The sequence below is a fragment of the Bubalus kerabau genome, chromosome 18 (assembly GCF_029407905.1).
Source record: "Bubalus kerabau isolate K-KA32 ecotype Philippines breed swamp buffalo chromosome 18, PCC_UOA_SB_1v2, whole genome shotgun sequence".
NCBI classification, from domain to species: Eukaryota; Metazoa; Chordata; class Mammalia; order Artiodactyla; family Bovidae; genus Bubalus; species Bubalus kerabau.
The window spans coordinates 64,475,594-64,490,474 of NC_073641.1; the positions used below are offsets into that span (position 1 = coordinate 64,475,594).

A 14,881-nucleotide genomic window follows, 5' to 3' on the forward strand; every position below is an offset into this window, starting at 1 on the left:
TGCCAACAAAGGTCCTAGTCAAAGCTATGGTTTTTCCAGTAGTCATGTATGGATGTGAGAATTAGACTATAGAGAAAGCTGAGCACCTAAAATTGATGCTTTTGAACTGTGGTGTTGGAGAAGACTCTTCAGAGTTCCTTGGACTGCAAAGAGATCCAACCAGTCCATCCTTAAAGGAAATCAGCCCTGAATATTCATTGGAAGGACTGCTGCTGATGCTGGAACTCCAATACTTTGGCCCCCTGATGGGAAGAACTGACTCATTTGAAAAGACCCTGATACTGGGAAAGATTGAAGGCAGGAGAAGGGGACGAGAGAGGATGAGGTGGTTGGACGGCATCACCGACTCAATGGACATGAATTTGAGTAAACTCTGGGAGTTGGTGATGGACAGGGAGGCCTGGCATGCTGCAGTCCATGGGGTCGCAAGGAGTTGGACACGGCTGAGTGACTGAACTGAACTTCAATAAATCCGGGCTATTCTCGTGCCCCTGGTCGGTCCCCGCTGTTGTCTCATTTCCTAACTGCGGCTCCAGATGTGAGCTGGACGACGTGGCAGACCGGCTGGTTCCCCGACGACGACACGCACCACCAGCCTGGGCGCCGAGCTCTGGAGGCTCAGCTTCCCCACCACGGTCACAGTCCTTCTGGCGGGTTGGCGGACCACCGCCCACGTGGGTGACACCCTCCCGCTGGACTACGCTCACCCAGTCTCCCGCTCCTGCCTAGCCAACATCGCCAGCGTATACCGACGCCCAGCCCTCCCCGAGCCCCCTTCTTCCTCTTCAGCTTCAAGTCTTGGCGTCCTACGTGGCGCTAAGGACTGCGCATGCTCAGTCTACGGGGCGCGCGCGGGGGCCGGCGGGGCGGGGCTGGGCTGGGAGAGCGCGGTGGCGCCACTGCGCAGCCGCGAGTGGGCGGGACCGTGCCACGTCGGCGCGCGCCGGCCGCGCCCCCTCCCGGCGGCCGCGATCAGCGAGCCTGTGCGCGACCCCGGAGCGCAACGCGCGCGCTTCTCGCTGTCGGCGCGCTTCCCTCCTGGCCGCCCGAGCCCGCCGCCGCCTAGGTCCGTCCGAAACCGGCTTCGCACCATGTCTTCGCCTCCCGAGGGGAAGCTGGAGACGAAAGCTGGACATCCGCCCGCCGGTACGGACGCATTCCCACTTTCTCTCCTCTCGCGGGTCCGGAGGGCGGGCTCGAACCCGCGGGCATGGGGCGCGGGGCACGCGGGGCGCCGGGCGGGGAGGCGGCGGCCCGCCGGTCCGCTCGTGCGGTCTGAGGTAGACTCAGCCCCGCGCGGGCGACACCTGTTGTCTTTACGCGAAAACATCGCAAGTCCGTGGGAGTTGCGTGCAGATTAGACTGACTTGAAAGAAGCCCAGCCGAACAATGTGTCCCCAAAAGTTTGTGCGGTGAATGCTTCCTTAAAATGCACAGATGCTTTACAAAGGAAAACGAGGAGCCGAAACAATGACAAATCACAGAGTTCTCAGCGTCTTGGCGATGATTAATTGTAAGCTGACAGCATTACAAAAAAGAACCAAAGGAGTGGAAATCTTTTTTTTTCTCTCGTTAACCACTCAATATGACTTTTTTCCGCCCTCCAGTTTCTTTCTCATTCTGCTTTTCCTCAAAAGTGGTTTTGTTTTTTTTGTTTTGTTTTGTTTTGCTTTTTGTTTCTGTACATCCTAAACTTCTGCGACAAGAAAGTTAAATGCTGGAGTCTTTTTCTTCCAAAATGAGACTCTGAGCAGCGTTTATTTTCATATCGTCTCCTCCCCCTTTTGAGCACAGTTCCTGTTTGCTCTTTCGAATCTGCCCAAACCGGTCGATTGCTTTTTTCACCTCTCCTTTGAAATGACCATCAATCCATATGGAAGGGCACTGAGGGAATCAGAGGTGACTGACTCCCAGTGGCTTCGGCGTGTGGGGTTTTTAGGGTCTCCATTCCACACGTCAGTGAAGAGGATCAATTCAGTCTGCTAGTAACAGAGGCCTGAGCCAAACATGGCTGCTTTCTGTGGAACATTTATGCCATCTTCTTGTTGAAGGAAAGATTTCCCCAATTTCTGCCTGCCGCCCCCACCATAGGGCACTAATTCTTTGTCTCCACGGTGAATAAAGCAGTTCCTTAACATATGTTGCATTCCAGCGTAGGTCATACTTTTCATTAGTGAAACAAGCTCTCAACAGCAAGACAGGCACCAGAAAAGAAAAATGGCTAACCGATGCATGGCGTGGATGGGGGGAGGGAGGGGCGGGTGTGAGAGGCATGGGATTTTAGAAAATAGTTCCACTGTAATGGAAAATAGACTTTGGGGGCCTCTGTGTTGAATTCGTTTTAAGTTAAAAAAGAACTTCAAAGCGTTTCCTTTCATGTTAACTCTGGCCTATAAGTCCTACCACTGCGGGTTCATGCCCAGCTGCCTGATGACCTGGGCAGCCAGGCAGGAGGGAACACCTTCGTTTACACTGGTGACCCTCAGCCATGCCGCCGCAGTCTGCCTGGGGCTCCCCTGTCCCCAAGGAGTGAGTAGCTGTAGAATGTCCGTGTTGGGATGATACCAAAGCAAAGTGGCAGTAACTGCATACAGAGACAGCCATATGGAGATCTTGAAGATCGGAGGAATAAACTGTTGCTATTAACTCCCTGGGAGAAATTTTCATGAAGGACTCTGAGTTTTCTCTGAATTGTAAACAGCTAGGCTGTGTGAATCACGAATTAAGTATCTTATTTATGTCCAAGGAGAAGGGAGCCAATGTATTTGTGCTGGCATAGCGGTGAACTTGAGTTCTGAGTCTGAGGCTGGTCACTTCTCTAGGGCTCGGTTTTCCTAATCCGTGAAATGGGAGGTTTGTGCCAGATGGTCGCTGAGGAGGTAGCAGGGCAGAGCTGCCTGTCTGTGCTTGATGTCACCGTCTATAGGATTGGAGCCCAGGGACAGTCAATGCCTCAGGTAAACTCCTCCAGTGACTTCAGGTCAGTGACTCTTAAGGCTTTGAGACCCCAGTCCAGCAGGAGCCACTAAGGAAGCCGTCACTGTCATCTTGGCTTTCGCAAGGGTGGTCACACTTGGCCAGAGCTGGGGGAAGGGCCTGGCATCCTGGCCCAGGGGTGCAGGTTAGAAAGAAACCTTTCATTGGTTGCAGTGTCTTGCCTCTCAGTTAGTACCGCACAGAGATCTCTGCGTGGAAGCCTTTTCTGGTAGAAAGGTCTGGGTGGTCTTGTTTACTCCAGCATGACCAGAGAACAGACAGTTCTGCAGAGTAGATGTTAAAAGAAAAAAAAGCATCTACTATAATAAAGGGTAATCATCACGGATAGCCCAGAACCCAGTTCCTAAGTCAAAATAACAGCCTTGAAACGTTGGGAACACTTTCATTAAGTGCTTAAGTTGGATGATAAAATCTTGTGCCTAAGTCTGCAATCGAAAACAATAAAATTCTCCTCCGTGACTCTCTTCACGTTCTTTTGTGTTTTCTCATTATTGTTCTCTGAACCAGGTATGCTTCTCTGCACTCCACAACTTCTACCTGTCTGCCTGTGCCCCTTGCTTCTGGGCTGGGTCCCGTTGATGAGCAGGGCCTGGTTCTGTGATACCTAAGAAATAGCTTGTGAGTTTCTCCAGATCCTCTTACTGCCTCTCACTTCCTCCCTGGCACGCGAGGCCCACACCTTCCCTCCACTGCTGAGCTGTCTCCAGCGTGTCCTGGTGGTGCAGGCGGGACTCTCAGCCAGCTTAGGCAGCAGCATCATCATGGAAATCGTAACTCATATTTGCCGAGTGTTACAGGGCGTGGGGTGCTTCCCGGGTGGCACTAATGGTAAAGAACCCGCCTACTAGTGAAGGAGACGTAAGAGATGCAGGTTCCATCCCTGGGTCGAGAAGATCCCCTGGAGGAGGGTATGGCAACCCACTCCTGTACTCTTGCCTGGAGAATCCCATGGATGGAGGAGCCTGACAAGCTATGGCCCAGAGGGGTGCAAAGAGTCGGACATGACTAACTTAGTATGTGTGCATGCTTAGGGTGTGGGGTATGGGGAGAAAAATCACTTTGCCTTTATTCTTCTAGGTTTCTGGCTGAGATCCCCCTTATGATAAAGAACAGACTAATAAAGAAAAAGAAGCAGTTGAATAACAAATATCAGTCCTGTATGCATAGGAGATGCTCAAGAAAAATGAGTGACTCCCAAGCCCCACCTTAAATACTAATGATAAAACATGCCCTAAAACATGCCCTGGAGAGGAGGTTCCCCTTGTGGGAGGGAGCCAGGAAATGCCTGGTAAGCCAGGGGAAGGTCGTTGCAGAGTAGGATTCTCCTGTGACTTAGTCATCTTTCTCTTCCTGTTACAGAGAAAAAGAGATACTTACACATGGAGATCTCCCTTACGAGTGTAAAAGTTCCCAGCAAGGGTGACTTCTCTGTATCCAGCTTTTCCTTGTGTGCTGTTTCTTAATCAACTCAAAATCATACTTGCCCAAGAGGCAGGTTTTGGGGGTGGCAGCCTGCTCCCCTTCACCAGTCAGTTCTAAGTGCTTGGCACTAATGAACAGTCACCTTGCAGTTGGGATCAAGGGGACAATGCCGTTTTTAAACCTGGCCAAGCCCTCTGGGGTGTTGCCAACACCCCCAAGTCAGTGACTTCAGGGTGGCGCCCCTGGGCGGCAGGGGGGCTTTGCCTCCTAGAACCTCAGCTGCTGCTGCCGAACCTCAGCAGCCCTTCTCAAAGGGGCTCCATTCTTCACCAGGCCCTCCTCCCGGGACGTGAGGTTAATGAGGCTCCTAAAGAGCCCCGGAGGAAGGGGTCTGTGTGCATAAATACAGAGTCCACCCACTGAGTGCTGGTGGGCACTGCCTGGCATCCTGTGATGTGCTGGTGGCTGGGTCCTCTGTAAAAGTAGCCAAGTCTTCATGATTTGAGAGCTCGCCACTGCTCTCGGCAACCAAGTATTTGTGGAGAAATGAGATGAGATTGCTGCTTTTCTGGGAATTCTTGTAAATAACAGATGAACCGAGTGAGTGAGGTTCTGTTTCATCTAATAGCAGAACTCTGATCCCCAGCAAAAGGGGGGACTTGGTGACAGGCCACACTGTGACTCACTCCTGCCGGTTTCCGTGAGTTTCTGGCAGTGGTGGGAATAACGTCTCTTCATAACATACGTTTTGCCAGCCCTGGTCCCCTCCCATTTCCCCAGGGGACGCAAACCATATGTCAGGAAAGTTCTCATAAATCTAATACGTGATGGCTTGAAGTGTTAGTAATCTTATGTGTGGTTTCCTTTCAAGAGTAGACTTTATGTCCCTTCTAGAACTGAGTCAAATGGAAATACAAACACGATTCTATTCATTATAGTGGAAAAAAGACCATTTTGTTTTTCTTCAGTAACTTCAAAATAATTCAGTTCTCTGGTCTGCTGATCATTCAGGGGGCATTTAAAAGGTTGTGGGTGACACTTCCCCCTGAATTACCTCCCTTTGGAGGTTTCGTATTATCCAGGCCACTCTGTTGCTAGAAAGGCAAGACTGATTTGGTTTTTATTGTATTAGCCATGAAATCAAAGGTGTGCTAATCATGACCCCCAGTGTGCTCAACCCAGTCACACTGATCAGCGCTTGAAGATACAGGACAGAGGTGTCTGCCTTTGCTCCTGTGTGAGTGTGCTCTGTCGCTAAGACATGTCCGATGTCCGACTCTTTGCAACCCCATGGACTGTAACGTGCTAGGCTCCTGTGTCTATGGAGTTTCCTAGGCAAGAATATTGGAGTAGATTGCCATTTCTTCCTTCAGGGGATCTTCCCGACCCAGGGATAGAACCCACATCTCTTATATCTCCTGCAATGGCAGGCAGGTTTTTTTTTACCAGTAGCGCCAGTTGGGAAGCTCGCCTTTGCTCCTGAGATGCCAAGTAAAAAGAGAGACCCTTTTAGTCACGGCATTTTTTTGTTTTTTTCAAGAGCTTCCAGTTAGGGTGGACCAGGCACTTGTATGACGTGTTTAAGATTTCCCCTCTGTGCTCTGAGACTTTGGCTGACACATGCCTCCTCCCCCTCATTTCTGTGAGTGTCCTGTTCATTTCAGAAGATGCCTGCACACTCTTACTTGGTCTTGTGAATGGCCTCCCCTTCCCAGCTTCATAGACTCTTCTGTTTGTATAGGGACTATACACTTTTGTATCAGGTCCTGTATTAGTTACAGTTATATCAGCTGAATTACGTTGTATTCACTGTTGTAACAGACAGGTCCAAATCGCAGTGGCTGAACAAGTCAAGGTTTGCTTCTGTCCCAGGAGGCCCTCCAACCAGGGGAAAAATGCAGAGGGCGAGGCCCCTCCTGTCCAGCATGTGGACTCCTCGGAGGGGACTGAGTGCAGGCCGAGGTGTGGGGGCCTGGAGATGCCACCTGCAAATGCCAGGTGTCACTGTGTTAGTTTCCCGTGGCTGCTGTAGCAAAGGACGATAAACTTTGTTGTTTAAAACAGCACCGCTCTATCGTCTTACAGTTCTGGAGGTGAGAAGTCCAAAATGAGTCTCACTGGACAGACATTTGCAGGGCTGGTTCATCTGGCGGTTCCAGGGGAGAACCCCGTTTCTGCCACTTCCACTTTCCAGACGCCCCCACGCTCCTGGGTGCACGGCCTCTTCCTGTATCGCAACAGTTGGTCCAGCCTTCCTCACAGTAGGCACGCTGATGCTCCTGTGTCCCTGTCTCACATTTCAGGTTCCCCTTGTGAACACAGTTGCCCAGCCACGTAATCTAGAATAGCCTTCTTATTTTGAGGTCAGCTGATTAACAACCTCAGTACCATCTGCAACTTTAATTCCCCCTTGCCAAGCATAGTCACAGGTGGGGGACTAGAGTGTGGCCAGCTTGGTGGGGAGGGGGACATTGCCCTGCTTACCGCAGTCTATTTTCCTTGGAATCGGCCACGACCCAGGTAAATGGCCCCACTCTCACTGCAGGGGAGACTGGAGTCGTGGTCAGTGAACACTCGGGCTGCCTGTCCCCGAGAACCTCCAGGCAGGGATCTTGCTCTTCCCTGGGCTTTCTGAAACCAACCTCCCTGAACTCAAGAGTTTCCCCTGCGTCTGCCTCTCCCACTCCTCACCTTTGGACCAGCCACTGTCTGGCAGGTCTTGGCCCCGTCACCACACAAGCTGAGCACCAAAGAATTGATGCTTTTGAACTGTGGCCCTGGAGAAGACTCTTGCCAGTCCCTTGGACTGCAAGGAGATCCAACCAGTCCATCCTAAAGGAAATCAACCCTGAATATTCATTGGAAGAACTGAAGCTGAAGCTCCAATACTTTGGCCACCTGATGGGAAGAGCTGACTTCCTGGGAAAGACCCTGATGGAGGCCACGAGTTGAAGTAGCCATCAAAGGATGAGATGGTTGGATGGCATCACCGACTCAGTGGACATGAGTTTGAGTCAACTCCAGGAGATAGTGAAGGACAAGGGAGCCTGGTGTGCTGCAGTCCATGGCACCATAGAGTCGGATAGGATTGAGCAACTGAACAACGACCAGGCTCTCTGACCTCTGGGTCACAGCCTCAGGGGGATGGAGCCCGCACTGCGTGGAAGACCGAAGGCCTCTCTAGTCCCAGCCCACGCGCGAGGTCTCTGAACCTCACCCCACCTCTGGAGAGTGAGCGAGGTTCCTCCGTGTCAGTTAAGGGCCTTCCCACCCTAACACCTTTCGCCTCTGAGTGGAGAATAGCAGTTTCCCTTCTTTCATCCTCTGTTTTCTCAGAGAGGAAGCCATCAGGGGTGCAAGTTCAGCAATTTATCGGGGACTCATTTTTTCAGGCAAGCATCACCCGTTGTGGAAAGCCCCTGTGGGGACTGACTGAACGTGGCCGCGGGGCTGGGGAGCTCCCGGGGTCCCCTTAACTCAGAGCCGCATCCCCTCTTTCTCCCACTCCTTGCAGTGCGCCCCTCACTCAGGACGCCAGCCTCCCCGGATGGGCGTGGCTTCTTTGCTGGCCAAGGAGACCCCTCTCCCGGTGGGGCCCCTCCTCTTCACGAAGAATGACCGCCTCCCTGTGCCTTGGCCCCACCCACTGTCCCCATCCCAGGGCCGTCCGGTCTCGTGCCCACTTCGCTTTCCGGCCACAGCGCTGCTCTACCTGGGAGGATTTGGTTCACCCCTGATCTGCACTTTGGGCGTCTCTGGTTTGCTTGCCTTTTGTTCTCACCGGAACAATTCTCAGAGCCTTTCCTGGCTTCTTTTTGGTGGGTTTGCTTTCCTTTGAATCACATTTCAATAGCACTTCCCAGCAAAAGCAAAGGGAAGCCTCTGCTCGGGGGTCCTGCCCTGCTGGTCCCCGGGGCTGGCCCCTCCCTGGCTCCGGGCGCTCTTACCGTCTCAAGCCCGCTGGGGACACCCTCCTCTTCACCCTGCCTGGCCTGCAGCTGTGGGTCTTCCTGGCCTGCTGTTAAGGGGATGGAGCCGTCTGTTGGGGACCCTTTCACAGCCAGGCACCCCTGCACCTCAGGGGGCTGCCCCTCCCCAGGGCGCACTGTCCTTGGTTGCTTCCTCTCCTGACAAAGGCCGAGGTTTCCTCCGCCCGCTTTGCTCTGTGGGCAGGAAAAGCTGCTTCACAGAGAGCTTTCCACCTCAAACGCACTTTCTTCCTGGGCAGGTTGGGCCTAGAACCTGGCCGGAGGCATCTCTCTGAGGAGCAGTGATGCCCTGTTTCCTGGAATGTTCAAGCAGGAAAAGGCCTGTAGGGTGAGATTAAGGGCACCGGCTATGGAGGGCAGAAGCTTCCTCTGCTCGCTGTGGCTTCCCCTCCTCCTGGGCTTGGGGTTGGGGTGTGGTCTGCACCACAGGGTTAGGGTGAGGTGGGTGGGGTGGTAACTGGCCAGTGGTTAGAACAGGGCCTGGCACGTGGCCACCCAGTGGGAAGGGTTATCCAGGGTCCTCAACTCTTCCAAAAGCTTTCTTAGATGGTGATGGGCTGAGGACAGTCCTGGAGGTGGTCAGCTGCTGGGGCGGGGAGTCCCTTACCATGGAGGGTGCACAGCTCGCTCAACGATCTGGTGTTCAGGTCCTGCCACCCCCACTTCACACAGAGGAAACTGGGAGGAGGTGGTAAGCCACCAAGGACACACACACAGAGGGCTCTGAGCGCTGGATGCTCAGTGTTAAAACCAACCTTAATAACAAACTTAACTAGCTTAATAACAAACCTAGACAGCATATTAAAAAGCAGAGATATTACTTTGCCAGCAAAGTCAAAACTATGGTTTTTCCAGTAGTCATGTATGGATGTGAGAGTTGGACCATAAAGAAAGTTGAGCGCCAAAGAATTGATGCTTTTGAACTGTTGTGTTGGAGAAACTCTTGAAAGTCCCTTGGACTGCAAGGAGATCCAACCAGTCCATCCTAAAGGAGATCAGTCCTGAATATTCATTGGAAGGACTGATGTTGAAACTGAAACACCAATCCTTTGGCCACCTGATGAGAAGAACTGACTCCTTAGAAAAGACCTTGATGCTGGGAAAGATTGAAGGCAGGAGGAGAAGGGGATGACAGAGGATGAGATGGTTGGATGGCATCACCAGCTGGATTGACATGAGTTTAAGCAAGCTCCAGGAGTTGGTGACGGACAGGAAAGCCTGGTGTGCTGTAGTCCATGGGGTTGCAAAGAGTCAAACACGACTGAGCAACTGAACTGAATGGATGGGACCCTGAGGCAGAGTGCCGGCAGCTTGCCCAGACACACAGACACACAAACACATGCACATGTAGAGCTGGCACTTGAACCTGGGGATCTGCTCCCAGAATTCATAACTAAACCTTAACTTCTGCCCAGGACTCCTACCAAGAGGAAGCTTGTTATTCTTCACATTTGAAGCTCACATTTGAATAACAACCATCACAACAAAAGTCTGTTTTGTTTTTTACTACTGTCTCAGAAAAATACTTGCATTTGCAAATGATTCTGCAAAGATTTCTGCAGAAGTAACTCTTCCTTTGTATTTCTGACCAATGAAGGGTCCTAGTGACAGTGATAAAACAATCGATAAATATATGCTGTCATATTTTTTGGCAGTCATGCAAGTTAAAATGAATCTGTCTCAGCCTTGAGTTATTATTATTGCCACTTTATTGCAGCATTAATCACCACCCATACTGTGAGAGATTGATGAAGTTAATTGTTTTTAGAAACTGGATTAAATGAAGTGCTGAAATGGAGGTGTGGGTCTGGGAGTGTGTGCCTACTTCAAGAGAGGAGTGGACAGGCTCCCTGCGAGCTTCTCAAGACTTGATTATTTTGAACATCACCTTGACATTCATCATCTGTTCCTTTTATAGTGAGTTGCACACCCTTTTTACTTTTAGCCAGTTGATAGAATACACCCGGGACTTACAGTGTCAAGGTGTTTTGTCTGCCAAGTTGAAATGATTCAGAGATTATTTTTAAATGGGCATCTGTATTACTTTGTGCAGGCTGCTATAACAAAATAGCACAGACTGGGTGGTTCCATCAACAGAAATTTATTTTCTCACAGTCGTGGAGGCCAGGAGTCCAAGATCAAGGTGCCAACAGGTGTAGTTTCTCCTGAGGCCTCTCTCCTTGGTTTGCAGATGGCCACCTTCCCTCTGTGTCCTCATGTAGCCTTTCCTCTGTGCACGTGTGTCCCGGGTGTCTCTTCCTCTTCTGATAAAAAGACCAGTCCTATCAGATTAGGGCCACCCTGTGTGTGTGTGAGTGTGTGACTCTGTGTGTATGTGAGTATAAAGTCAGTTGTGTCCGACTCTCTATGACCCCATGGGCTGTAGCCCGCCAGGCTCCTCTGTTCATGGGATTCTCCAGGCAAGAATACTGGAGTGGGTTGCCATTCCCCTCTCCAGGGGATCTTCCCAACCCAGGGATCAAACCCGCATCTCTTATGTCTCCTGTATTGGCAGGTGGATTCTTTACCACTGCACCAGCTGGGAAGCCCTAGGGCCACCCTAACAGCCTCTTTTTCACTTGATTAGTTCTCTGTTTTTTAGCTGCACTGGGTCTTTGTTGCAGCATGCAGGCTTTCTCTAGTTGAGGTGCCTAGGCTTAGTTTTCCCGCAGCATGTGGGATCTCAGTTCCTGAACCAGGATCAAACCCAGATAGATCCCTTGCCTTGGAAGGCAGATTCTTAACCACTGGGCCACCAGGGAGGTCCCCTTAATCACCTCTTTAGAGGCCTGTCTCCACACCCAGTCAGGTCTAAAGTTCCAGAGATCAGGGCTTCAGTGTACGAACTTGGGGAGGTCATAGTTCAACTCATAACAGCACCTTTGATCCATTTCTTATGGACATGGGATAGGAGTGGGATAAATGGGGCAGGAAAATGCTTTTTTTTTTTTTTTTTAATGTTTAATGGGACAATTCTAGCCTTATTGTTCAAACAAAAGCATTCATAATCTTACATTTCAAGAGAGTGGGTAAAGAATAATGTAAACATAATTGTAGAATTTTCAGTCTCCATTTCTTAAGGTTTGGCAGGCTTCATAACCCTGGAAATCTTGAGAAGCCACCTGAAAATGGTATTTTTGTTTTCTTTTTCTTCTTTAAATCTTAGCCCAAAGTGAGGGTGATCTCTAGGAGCAACACCCAAAGAAGAAACTAAATTGAGAACGGTTAGTCTGAGCCTTGGGCCCCCAAGAGGCAGGAAGTGACTTGGTGTCTCCTCTTCTTCTGATAAGAACACCAGTCGTGTTGGGCTTCCCTGGAGGCTCAGATGGTAAAGAATCTGCCTGCAGTGCAGGAGACCTGGGTTCGATCCCTGGGTAGGGAAGATCCCCTGGAGAGGGAACAGCTACTCACTCCAGTGTTCTGGCCTGGAGAATTCCACAGACAGAGGAGACTGGCAGGCTACAGTCCATGGGGTTGAAAAGAGTTGGACATGACCGAAGCGACTTTCACTCATGTTCAATTAGGCAACCTCCCCCCTCCACAACACACACACAGCCTCATTTAATTTAAGACCCCAGCTACAAGCTGGGTGCTCAGAAGCCAAACCCATGCAGAGAGGGTGCAGGAAAAGTGTCCAGCAGCACAGTGGGTTGATGAGGAAGCTGGTGTGTTTCAGCCTGGCCTCCAGAGGGAGAACTGAGTCTCCTTGAGAATTTGTAACTGCAGATCTGCCTGTACATGGGCAGTCTGTTCAGATTTACACTTTGGTCTTTCCTGTCCTGAGAAATCAGATGTAAAAAGGATTTCCTGCTGCCCTTAGCCTTGGTTTGAAAGAAGCATGCATAGCATCTCTCCAAGGGGTGCTGCCTAGACCACCCCGGTGGATCCCCACAGACAGGCTCACTGAAGACGCTCCCCCTAAATGAGCCAGATTCAGAAAAACGAACAGTGGGGGGTGAGACTCCTGATGATAAAATAATTACATAGGACTTCCCTGGTGGTACAGTGAATGGGAACCCACCTGCCAATGCAGGGGTCACTGGTTTGATCCCTGGTCCAGGAAGATTCAGCATTCTGTGGAGCGACTGAGCCTGTGCCCCACAACTTCTGAGCTGAGCTCTGGAGCCTGCGAAGAGCAACTCCTGAGCCCATACTCCACATGAGAAGTCACCTCCTCGAGAAGCTTGTGAACCACAACTAGAGAGGTGCACAGCCCCAACTAGAGAAGCTTGTGAGCAGCAACTAAGACCCAGCACAACCAAAAATTAAAACTAAAAAAATTAGGTATACAACCATAAGACAAGTATGCCTAAAATGATAAAATGTATAAACATGGGAAACAAGTAAAATGCTCTTAAATAAAGACCAGATGAATTCGAGGGGGGAAATGCTCTAGAAATGAAAAGATAAAATGATTGGAATCAAAATCAGTCAGGATAATTATTCCTACTTCAAAAAATTTCAGGATAAAATCAGATTTTTGAGAGAATTACTGGACAGGATTATACTTCTTTCTTAACAAATGGAATATCCACACTGAAAAGAAGTGGTGGTGGCAGCAGGGAGAATCTCATCCCAAACCTAGGCCAGCAGACGTGTCATTAAATGCAGTCTTTTATTTCTCATGCCTCTGCTTTACCTTCCTCTGAGCGAGTGCCTCTGGGTACCACTGGCCATGCTGCAGCCATCAGCAGCTTTCTGAATTCTCCCAGGGAAATTGAAAACTAATAAACCTCAAGTGTATAAGCCTCAAGGTGTCTCACATTCTCCTTCCTGTTTGCAGCATCACAAAGCAGTCCTGAGCTGTCATCAGCAGGGTCCAACTTAAATTTGGCTGTACCAACTCAATGGACATGAGTTTGAGCAAACTTCAGGAGATAGTGAAGGACAGGGAAGCCTGGCATGCTGTAGTCCATGGGATCACAAAGAGTCAGATGAGACTTAGCAACTGAACAGCAAGAACAGCTTAATTTGAAACACTGGAGGAAGTGGCCTGACCAGCTGGCTGTACTTTGTGATCGAAGCAGGACTGTGACAGAACATGGAGTGGCTGTCCTGGGGCAGAGGGGGAGGGGGTGTGGGTAGGTTGGGGGGTGCATAGTGCTGTGAGCCCCACATACGAACCCTGGACAGTGAGCTCAGTTAGCAGAGTCTGCTTTCCATAAGTGCTGGGAAGCTGCTGTGCACCTCTGTCTTAGTCTGTTTGGGCTGCTACTACTGAATACCATCGACTGGTGGCTATAAACAATGGACATTCTGGAGGCTGGAAGTCCAGGGTCAGGCCAACAGCAGATTCAATGTCTGGTGATGTCCTGGTTCACAGATAACTATATTCCCTGTCCTCCCTGGCAGAAAGGGTGAGGTAGCTCTCAGGGGTCTCTTTAGGAGCACGCTAATCCTGTTCATGAGGGCTCCACCCTTATGACCTAAGTGAAAAGGAAGGAAAAAAGTGAAAGCCACTCACTCATGTCTGACTCTGCGACCCCATGCACTGTAGCCTGCCAGGCTCCTCTGTCCATGGAATTCTCCAGGCAAGAATGCTGGAGTGGGTAGCTGTTCTCTTCTCCAGGGGATCTTCCCAACTCAGGGATTGAATGGTCTCCTGCAACAAAGGTGGATTCTTTACCATCTGAACCACCAGGGAAGCCTGATGACCTAAGCACTTTCCAAAGCCCCACCTCCAACATCATCACTTTGGGAGTTAGGACTTACAGCTTCTCTTCTCATCTAAACTCCTCCAATTTAGGACGTGGCTCTTAACCCCTTTCTGGAGATGAAGCATTGAGACTTTGAGCAGCTGACTACTCTGAGAACATGTAGCGAGGACATGGAGGGACCTGCTGACTCTAAAACACACGCTGTCAACTGCTATGTGACAGTGGCTTTTGATATAAGGCCAGCATTTCCAACTTTATCCCGTGGAATACAGGAGTCCAAAAGGATGATAACCAGCATTACTGGGGAAGGAGGGACATTCTGTGGTCAAATACACTTGGGGAAGACTGTACACTCTGGGCCCACGTAAAGCTTACAGTGCATGCTAAAGGCAGAATATCTGTCTTGAGGAAACCCACTTAGTTTGTTCAACCTAGCTCTTTCCACACTTGCTAGATCCTAGAATCTCCATTTTTGTTGCTGCTTTTTCTCTTACAAAACAGCATTAACATATTAATTATTAAGGAGATACAAGTAAAACTGTAATAAGATACCACACCTACTAGAACAACTATATTTACAAAGAAACGCAATAGCAAGTGTTGGTAAGCATGTGGAGAAATTGCAACCTCCACTGGTTGGAGTGTAAAACAGTGCCATGGCTTTGGAAAGCATTTGAAGATCTTTCAAGAGAGTGAATATGGGATTACTATGTCACTCAACTATTCCACTCCTACATATGTACCAAGGAAATAAGGGTATAAGTCTGTGTGGCCACACAAAACTTGTGCATACACAGTCGTTCATAATGGCTTTAT

At 50.1% G+C, this 14,881-nt stretch overlaps 1 protein-coding gene across 2 annotated transcripts in view; it reads left to right on the forward strand.

Annotated features, from left to right (window-relative positions):
* Positions 1-900: 900 nt before the first annotated feature.
* The window catches only part of DAP (death associated protein), a 67,054-nt gene continuing 53,073 nt past the window's right edge, over positions 901-14,881 (forward strand). Inside the window, exon 1 of one of the 2 annotated variants that reach the window (XM_055554631.1) lies at positions 901-1,146. In XM_055554631.1, coding sequence (XP_055410606.1) covers positions 1,092-1,146 — 55 coding nt within the window. In that variant the 5' untranslated portion in view covers positions 901-1,091. The remainder of the gene's footprint in view (positions 1,147-14,881) is intronic. The other variant, XM_055554632.1, reaches the window with a different exon arrangement.